The 10,285-nt window shown below is 38.2% G+C and overlaps 1 protein-coding gene across 5 annotated transcripts in view; it reads right to left on the bottom strand.

Moving 5' to 3' along the window:
* adat3 (adenosine deaminase tRNA specific 3) overlaps positions 1–10,285 on the bottom strand; it is a 37,028-nt gene that overhangs the window by 13,673 nt on the left and 13,070 nt on the right. For 3 of the 5 annotated variants that reach the window (XM_087988664.1, XM_043692843.2, XM_043692845.2), the window contains one exon: positions 588–4,491. In XM_087988664.1, the coding sequence (XP_087844790.1) occupies positions 3,437–4,491 (1,055 nt within the window). In that variant the 3' untranslated portion in view covers positions 588–3,436. Of the gene's footprint in view, positions 1–587; positions 4,492–7,258; positions 7,308–10,285 lie in introns of those variants that run through there. The other 2 variants (XM_043692844.2, XM_087988666.1) reach the window with 2 other exon arrangements.

Here is a 10,285-nt window from a genome sequence, read left to right as displayed (position 1 = left end):
TCTTGTTGGAAATTAGATGCCAAAAGGAAGATAAACAAAACAGTTTAATGTAGTTACACCTTGGAATATGCACAGCAACACATACATGGTACTACAAATTTAGTAGAGGAAATTTTTTCTGATAATGTTTAAGTTGTGCTGAATTGTCATTTTGCCTTCATTTTAGAAATATATTCTTGCAAAAGTTAAACAACTTGAGTTTTGGTTCAGTTCACAAATGACTATCGATACCATGTCTGCTAATAATGTAAATTGGAGATTGAATCAAGAATAAACATAAAACAGTATAGCAGGAACTGGCCTTTTTAGCCTGCCAAGTCTGTGCCAACCAATTTCTTAGATTTTGGAGTGGCATGCTGGATTATTTAGATAAGAATTAGCTGAGTCATGTATAAACCAGATCAGGACAATATGTTTCTTTAGGGAATAAATGTAGAACAAACTTTCAAAAATGCACAGTTGCATACACAATTTATCCCTAAAATAGCTATAATATAGTTCCAAGAAGTTGTGAAGATTTGATGACCATTTCAGTGAAACGTCCAGAATCAAGCATTTGGTCACCCCCAACAAAGCACCCCATATGGCATTATCAACTTTGTTTATTTTGGACAGCAAATGGTTTTTTAACATTGTCTACTTTGTATTAATAGATCACATTTTCCTTTGTAATGGTAACTGCTCTAAAGACAGTAATTTCGATTGTTATAAAAACTAAAAATACCATGAGACTTTCAGGTGTTTCAAATCTTAAATTGTCTCCTTGAAAATGAGGTGTTCAAGTTTACATTTATGATCCTAACCGATTATTAACGGATAAGTCCGATCCTAGATGGGAACTCTGCTTGATAGATCATAACTCTTTGTTTTGGTTTTAACAAAGTGATCTGTTGCTTATCCAAAAGCATACCAGATTTTGCTTTAACAAAAAAAAAGTTGAAATAGAATAATTCAAACTGTCAATTTGAATCAAAGGCTTTAAACAGAGGTTTACAGCATAAAAAAGGGCTTTTAGGCAAAAACAACCTAACTATTCTAATCCCATTTTTCGGAACTCTGTCCTTATAGTCTTGTATGCCTTGGCATAGCAAGTATATCTAAATATCACTAAAATATTAAGGGTTTTAGTCTCAACCACCTTCACTGAGTTTCAGATTCCCACCATCCTCTGTATGAAAATCTGTCTTCACATCCTCTGTAAATTTCCTGCCCCTTACCTTAAATCTAAGTACCCGGTCATTGTTTCCTCTACCAAGGGGAAAGTTTCCTTCTTATCTACCCTGCCTATGCCCCTCAATTTTATACATCTCCATCATGTACTCCATCTTCTCCCCAACCCTCCTCTGCTCCAATGGGAAAACAACCCCAGTCTATCCAATCTCTTCATAACTAAAGTTTTTTGACATTTAAGGGAAAATATTGTCTATTCAGCCTCTTCCTATAGCTCAAACCCTCCAGCCCTAGCAACGTCCTTGTGAATCCTTTCAAGTTTCATAACATCTTTCCTACAGCAGGGAGATCAGAATTGCATGTTGTATTCCAAAAGTGGCCTAACCAATGTCCTGTACAGCTGTAACAAAACCTCCCAACTCTATACTCAATGCAGTAATAAAGGCAGGGTTTAGATTCGAATGGTGCTGGAAAAGCACAGGTCAGGCAGCATCCAAGGAGCAGGAAAATAGACATTTCGGGCAAAAGTCCTTCATTCCTTGGATGCTGCCTGACCTGCTATGCTTTTCCAGTACCACCCTAATCTAGACTCTGATCTCCAGCATCTGCAGTCCTCACTTTCACTGCACTAATAAAGGCAAGCATACCAAACAATCTTCACTATCAGAGTTCTGTCCATTTTATCAACTGCGCCACAGGCCTCATTCACTGTTCAAATAACATGGAGAGTAAAAATGCAGCCAGAATGAGAATGATTTTATTAATTTTTCTGCAGTACTACTGAAATAGGCTTCACTAGTATTGTGGTCACAGCTGAGAGATGAGGGTGTTCACATACCTAATGTCTTGCGTTCACTTCCTTTGATTTGCACATTGCAAGTGATGAAAGGCCACACTTTTTCTTTATCTTTTCCTTTGTAAACAATCCAACACTTGTCCTTTTGATCTCAAACATCCAACAACTATAACTTTGCACTAAAAGGAGTGTGAGAATCAAGAAATTGTTCTTTAATGTTGAAATCATAGGTTAAAGATTAGTATGGTATGTATTCCAGAGGGTAGGATAAACAAGGGATCTATTTTTGTGGAGAGACCAGGCCTCAGTGGGAAGAAATAAGGCAGAGGATAGCATGAGTACCTGCGAAGTTTGAGGCTCAACCACTTCTTGTCATGAAAAATGTGTTGCTGGAAAAGTGCAGCAGGTCAGGCAGTATCCAAGGAGCAGGAGAATCGACGTTTCGGGCATACACCCTTCTTCTGCAGTCCTCCCTTTCTCCCACTGCTAGTCATGGACTGCTTTTTCATCTTTGACAGTATACTTGGATATTTTAAACTGCAAGTTTCGTAAGCAAATTATACACATTGTGTCAAAAAAAGCACACTACTAGGCCAAATCTCTGCTTCTTTGATTGTTAATGAGGCTGCTTGATCAAGCCCTACATATTTCTCATCTCTGAACTTCTTCCTTCATTTTGTAGAAACTGTAATTTATACCTCAGTTATGCATGACAGTTTCTCCAGCACTCCCTGTTGACTTTCTCCATTTCTGTGCAGCAATATTCTCATCTAGACTGAGGCCCACACGTCCAAGCTTTCCAGAATTAGTAGCACCCCACATGATTTGAAGATCCTTGTTCCCACCTTGGCAAAGGAACACTGGAGGTAAGAAGTTTATCAACGCTGCCATTATAGCACAGTTCCTGCTCCTCATTTCACTATTGATGATGACTCCTTGAGCTACCATAATCGCATCCCCTGAATCACTTTCCCTCTATGCCTACTAGTCACATCCCTCATAACTTTTAAAATATTTTCAGCCCTGCTCTTTGGCAATTGCATTGAACAAGTGAAAACAGTCAAAGTACTCGTGATACCTAAACTGTTGATTTAAACATTCTCTTCTTTCAAATAAAATATTTGATTCATTAGCTGAGGCTTTTCCTGCTCAACATATACAACTTTACAATTGATTTTATTATTCTCTGCCCAGACTATTGCATTCAATTCTGTTTCTCAGAAAACTTCGGTTTTATTCTACTTTTGTTGCTGACCCTTATGCCATGATTTTTTGTACATTAATATAAAATTGAATTGTTTAAAAATTAAAATCAAAAAATTGTTATTCAAAATAAATATTTTCATGGAATTCTTAAGAATTGGTACTCCATTCGAATTAATATTATGTAAAATGGAATGCATTTTAAAAACTCATATGGAACAAAATTGTTTTTTTCAGTACATAAGCAAAATGAATGGCTGTGTAAAACTAAGACAAAAGAAACTGACATTCATCTTCCATCAATCCTTTAAAAACATCATAATGGTGATTAAGATCCTTTTTTGTGTGTATTTTGTATTTAGTGCCCAATGCTCCATCAGGAAACGATGTTGCATAAAACACTCTGCGTATTCTGGAATGGACCAGTGCCATTGCACACATTACACATGGTTCCCTTGAAACATACAGGTCATAACCAGTGCATATGTAGGGCAACCCATTTACAATATTTCCTCTGAGACTATCATCGTTTGAAGGAAGCAAAGGTTTACCAATGTTGATTGCATGTTCACCAGGAAAGGATTCCACTGCCTTAAAACAACAGTTATGATATTTGTTATGATTAAAAGCACCACCACCTTGACTGTAGGCGACTAGATCAATACACACCATAACTGCATGAAGCAGTGGATTTGGTCCATTTCTGCAATCATGACCTACTGCAACCACCTCATCAGTGGCTGGGTTAACAATCACAGCACCGACTGGCTCCATTCCCATTTTCTTTCCAACTGTAGCTGCTTCAATAGCTTTTTCCATAAATGTCTGCATTTTTGTTTTCTCTTCAGTGTTAAAAAGGTGACCTTGGAGGGCATCAGTCACTTGTTTGTTTTCACGAAAGGTTGTTGGCCAGTGCTGGCTAGCTACTTCAAATTGAGATCTAGTCAATGGTTGGTACGCTGGTATTCTGACCCGAAAAGGTTCTCCAAGTCCATCAGCCTTTGCTTCAGGAAAAAGGTCATTGAGAGATACTTCTCTATTTGGTATATCCCGGAGTAGGCAAATGATGATTTCCAAAGGATGATCACTCTTGTCCCTGCAGTTTCGTACTCTCTTGATATGTGGAAGATTGTTCAGTGGATAGAGACAAGTCAATTGTTTGATAAGACAAGATGTTTGTTTTTTATTGATAATAGGGGCTGCAAATGCTTCCAGAAGTTCAACTTCACATAACTTTTCATCTGAAAGGACAGGCGTCACCTCCCAAGTAAATGTGCTAAGTACTCTTGTTTTTTGCTTTTTGCACTGTGGCTCCATTATGCCTTCAAAATAAGAAATGGGAGATTTGTAATAGTGAGAGTCAGAAGAGGAGGTTATAGTAAAAGAATTAAGAACTTATTAAATCTAGTCCAAAAGTTGTATCATCTTTCTTCAATAGCATAGCAGTAAACAATAATATGAAAAGCCTTTCAAGATCCAAATTAATTTGGGATATGTTAGATGACAAAGTTTCACAGCCTCAGTCAACTTGATGCTCCTATTTTGACTTGAAAGTGAGTTTGTACAGAGCAAATAATCAACCTCTTTTATTAAAGTTTGTGTCCATCAAGGCCAGGGATGTTGATGCTGACAAATAGAATATTTTGAATTTTCTTACTCACAATCATGAACATGTATTTCCAGCTGGGCTTTGACACTTTTATTTCAAGCAATAAATTAATGTTGGTGAATCATACCTGATCTTCAAGATATATTTATAGCTCATGCAAACGTTCTTTGACACTAACACTAATGAGCAGAGTATTTGCTGGCAAGGCATCAGAAACATACTGAGGTCCTGCAGTGATTGATCATACTAAAATTAACCATTCCTATTTCCAATGATAGATGAAAATCTCATTATGTCATGATGTGGAGGAGCCGGTGTTGGACTGGGGTGGACAAAGTTAAAAATCACAACACCAGGTTATAGTTCAACAGGTTTATTTGGAAGCGCTAACTTTCAGAGCGCTGCTCCTTCATCAGGTGGCTGTGGTGCAGGATCATAAGACACAGAATTTATAGTAAAGATTACAGTGTCATGCAAATGAAATGATATACTGAACCGAGATTGTTGTTAAGTCTTTCATCTTTTAGAATGGGTTGAGGGTTTCAGTTCATTAAATGTTATATTAATTATACTAATGAACCGAAACTTACAACGTTAAAAATCACACAACACCAGGTTATAGTCCAACAGGTTTAATTGGAAACACACTAGCTTTCAGACCGGTCCTTCATCAGGTGGTTGTGGAGGACAATTGTAAGGCACAGGATTTATAGCAAAAGTTTACAGTGTGATGTAACTGAAATTATACATTGAAAAATATATAATGTATAATTTCAGTTACATCACACTTTAAAATTTTGCTATAAATTGTGCCTTACAATTGTGTCCTCCACAACCACCTGATGAAGGAGTAGTGCTCCAAAAGCTAGTGTGCTCCCAATTAAACCTGTTGGACTATAACCTGGTGTTGTGTGATTTTTAACTTTGTACATCCCAATCCAACCCCGGCATCTCCAAATCATGAAAATTACAACCCATTCTAAAAGATGTAAGACTTAACAATCTAGGTTTGTTCAATAGATAATTTCAGTTTCATGACACTGTAATCTTTTGCTATAAATTCTGTGTCTCATGATCCTGCTTCACAGTTACCTGATGAAGTAGCAGCGGTCTAAAAGCTCGTGCTTCCAAATAAACCTGTTGGGACTATAACCTGGTGTATGATCATTATCTCATGGTATCACTGCACAAATAAAGGAGAGCTGATATGGTCTCATCAAATGATGTAGAAGTAGGTGGGAATACATACAGGCTCAAGGATGGTTAGAAGCCTTAAAAGTACTGCTCTGCTGAACCAGTATTTAACAAAGCTAGCAAAATTATGAAATACACAGCCACAAGAAGATGAGACAAAGGAAGTGGTGAACTGCAGTTCTGAGAACCAAGCAGGCATCCAAGTACTAGAAGTGGTGCTGTGAAGGGACAACATTTGCTCCTTGAGTCACATTCATGCTAAAAAAGTGGGAGTAACTTGGACTTTTCAGTCAAGAAATGACATTTGGGATAAGTATAAGAGGAACAACAGATAGTTAAAGAGCTGGAAATGTTAAATCCAAGATATTCCTTAAACTGAAGTAGAAAAAAAATCTACTCCTACATTGCAAAAGTAGAACATGTCACCCATTCAAACCAGTAAAAAGTGAACTTAGCAAATAAGGAAATTGTTTAAGAAAGACTGTTCACTACTTGAGATGGAGTTTGAGTATTTGAAGTGGATATCCAAATATCACTCAATGATTTATTGTATATACTATTTTTTGAGGGGATGTGAACAACACATGAAAGGTCTTAATGAAAGGAAGCACTAAAATGAGCCAGATTATCAGAAAGTCATACCGCACAGAAACAGACCCTTCAGTCCAACTCGTCCATGCCAACCAAGTTTCCCAAATTAAACTAGTCCCACTTGCCTGCATTTAGCCCATCTCTCTCTAAACTTTTCATTAATTCATGTACCTAACCAAATGTCTATATCTGCCTCTACCGCTTGCAGTTCATTCGACATTTGAGCCACGGTGTGTGTGGAAAAAGTTGCCCTCGTGTCCCTTTTAAACCTTTCTCCTCTCAGTTAAAAATGCCCCCAACTTTTGAACTCCTCCACCCTAGGGAAAACACCTTTGCTATTCACCTTATTTATGTCTCTCATGATTTTACAAATCTCTGTAAAGTCACCTTCAACCTCAAGCTCCAGTGAAAAAAGTCCCAGTGTATCCTTATAACTAAAACTTTCCAGTCCTAGTAATATCCTGGCAAATCTCTGCTGAATCCTCTCCAATTTAAGAACGTCCCTCTTGTCGTAACAATGTGAGTTATACATTCTTACAGGCTCTCTCACTATCAAAATGATACTGGTCGGGAGCAAATCAATATATTTCTGTAAAGGGCTTAAAACCAAGGTAATATCAAATATTTAGGCCTCAAATGGGTCTAAATTGCTGCTGTTTTTCCAGCAGCTACAACTCTCGATGCCCCTTACCCACCTGTACTGCAGCACCTTTCCAATTTTCAGCCACTTGACCTGGAGAATCCCTCACTAAAACAGCTCCGACAAACTTCTTCCGCCGCTCTCAATGCACCAACACTAACAGATTTCCGCCGACAACTCTTGTCCCTTTCCGAAGGTACCGCCTGCTTTCAAAAACTAGCACTGTGCAATATTCACTCAACTTAAAACTCGGATTTATTAAAGACATCGATCATTGTACGAGGAAATGTCATCCCAGAACTTCAGACATGCCAATACCACTTTCTCAAACTTTAAAAATCAATAAATTTGGTGTAAAAGTCGAGTTATGTTGTTTGCAAAGAGAAATAACTTTATCAAGACTTATGGGTTATTTTGATTCGGAGATGCCGGTGTTGGACTGGGGTGTACACAGTGTTACGATCGAGCCCTCCACTATCACCTGATGAAGGAGCGTCGCTCCGAAAGCTAGTGTGCTTCCAATTAAAGCTGTTGGACTGTAACCTGGTGTTGTGTGATTTTTAACTCTGGGTTATTTAATCTACAACTATCAGAGTATTTTACAAAAATGTATGAAATGCAAGGCGAACTTTAAAAAAAATCCTTGGAAGGATACACGTGTAAAGCTACAGTCATATTTCCCTCCCTTCAGTTTCTAGCCTTTAAATATTTAATTACTTTTAGTCAACCCATTCAGACATGTTATATTACATTCGGAAGCAGCTGGGACTTGAACTCGGTTCTTTTGGCCTAGAGATGGGACACTATCACTGCATCACAAAAGCCCTCAAATAATTTCACCACAGGAGCAACCTTTGAGAACTTACGCTTGAAAACATTTGAATCTGCTTCCAGCACCTTTTCAAGCAGTGCTGCATCACAATAATGGCACAACATTTTTTTGTAACATCACCTTGGCTCTTGTGACAATTACATTAAATTTGTACTGGAATAACTGCACTGGAAAGAGTTTCACTTAAAAAATTATTTGATCTACCAAATCTTAATGACATTTACAAATATAATCTACTAACTGTAGCACACTTGGGTGTACAACATTTAATTCATAAGGAAATAGGATAATGTTATTCAAACTGCATTCACTGAGGTGGAACAACATGTAACAGGATTGAATCAGTCAACAAACACATACTTGTCATAAGCACGCTTTATTCTTCTTTATATTAATTCCTATCTCCTTTATCATCAAGGGAACTCTAGATTTGTTTACCATCATGTTTTCTTTTGGGGAAATATATCATGACTATACTCAAACCATCAACTCTTTGAAACTACCCCATTGTTCAGCTTGATTTTCCTACCAATTTATTTGGTCCAGCGAAATTCTTTATTCAACTGAAACTGGTTCTCCCCAGTTAATTGTCCTTCTCTATCATTTTGATGGTACTGTTTCTGACACTTACCATTTTCCTGATTAGCTGAGACCTATTCCAGCAATGCACAGGTTAAATTATTGAGAATGTGCCTGTCTGTTTTCATAGCTGACCATATTGCAGTCAAAGGTGAGGCAAAGGCATGGTAACGACTTTTACTTTCTGATAATGGCAGCGAAACAACACAAATTAGTACTTAACAACCACATAAAATTCTTTGGGTCTGTTTACTCTGACCATGATGTCCACCTAATTCAGTTACAATCAAGGATATTAAACAAATGCTGACCACACAGGACAAAAGACAATCTTTAATATGCCACAAATTTGTCAATGTCCTCTCATTATATATCCACTTCATGGGACCTTCATACGATTTTCATAGACAGGTATCTCTGCTGAAAGACATGCTCAAGAAGAACATCCTTCAGGTGTAGCAAGATGAATTAATATGTCTTTGATTCTCTCAAGCAGGCTCAGTCAGCAAAAACTTGCTGAAGGCAAGACTACAACTACAGAAAACTCATGATTCTTGAAGTGGATGTATCATAAAATGGCATAGATGCAAGTCCTTTGTAAGATTAAAAAAGAAAGCCTGAAGCCTTTGCTTCAAAGTCCCTGTCATTTCTGCAAGACAAATATTCCAATATAGAGCCAAAGACATTAGTTCTAATATTTGGTGACATGTGGTTTCACACATATTTATGTGGCAAACAATTCACCAATGAAACAGATCATATGGAACGAGAAATTATTTGCCACAGACCACTAATGAATGCACCACCACATTTGCAGTGTCCCATTTGTCAAGGTGCAAGGATATGATGTTTCATATGTTGAGCAGATTATTTGACCCACACAAAATGTTCTTCTTGATCTACACATTGATCCTTTAAACTACCAGATTGAAGATGTTTTCAATGTTGATCTGTTAAACTTTTGCCACACCAATGTGAACAGTATCAATTGGCAACTACGAACACATGAAACAAAAGAGCATTATTCAGGAGTGACCTGACAATATTAAAGAAGTAAGCACCCAAGAAGATTTGTTCATCTGGGCCATACAAAGACAACAACAAAACCACAGCAACAAAATGACCGTTGGAGGAAGAACGCCTCATCTTCCGGCTAGGAACCCTCCAACCACAAGGGATGAACTCGAATTTCACCAGTTTCCTCATTTCCCCTCCCCCCACCCTGTCTCAGTCAAATCCATCAAATTCAGCACCGCCTTCCTAACCTGAGATCTTCTTCCCGACCTCTCCGCCCCCACCCCAGTCTGACCTATCACCCTCACCTTGACCTCTTTCCACCTATCACATTTCCGACGCCCCTCCCCCAAGTCCCTCCTCCCTACCTTTTATCTTAGCCTGCTGGACAAACTTTCCCCATTCCTGAAGAAGGGCTTATGCCCGAAACGTCGATTCTCCTGTTCCCTGGATGCTGCCTGACCTGCTGCGCTTTTCCAGCAACACATTTCCAGCTCTGATCTCCAGCATCTGCAGACCTCACTTTCTCCCCATACAAAGACAAACTTGGTACACCCCCACATTTCCAGTGTCAAATAAGTCCTAACACCAATATCATATTCATATTATACCAGGGACACTTGGGACTGAACACTCAAGATGGTTAGCATGTGAATC

This window comes from Chiloscyllium plagiosum, unplaced genomic scaffold, assembly GCF_037043375.1.
Source record: "Chiloscyllium plagiosum isolate Xiang-an unplaced genomic scaffold, Cpla_swu_hap1 HiC_scaffold_7, whole genome shotgun sequence".
NCBI classification, from domain to species: domain Eukaryota; kingdom Metazoa; phylum Chordata; class Chondrichthyes; order Orectolobiformes; family Hemiscylliidae; genus Chiloscyllium; species Chiloscyllium plagiosum.
The sequence above is the reverse complement of the archived record's forward strand: the minus strand, read 5'-3'. Positions and strand labels throughout refer to the sequence as shown.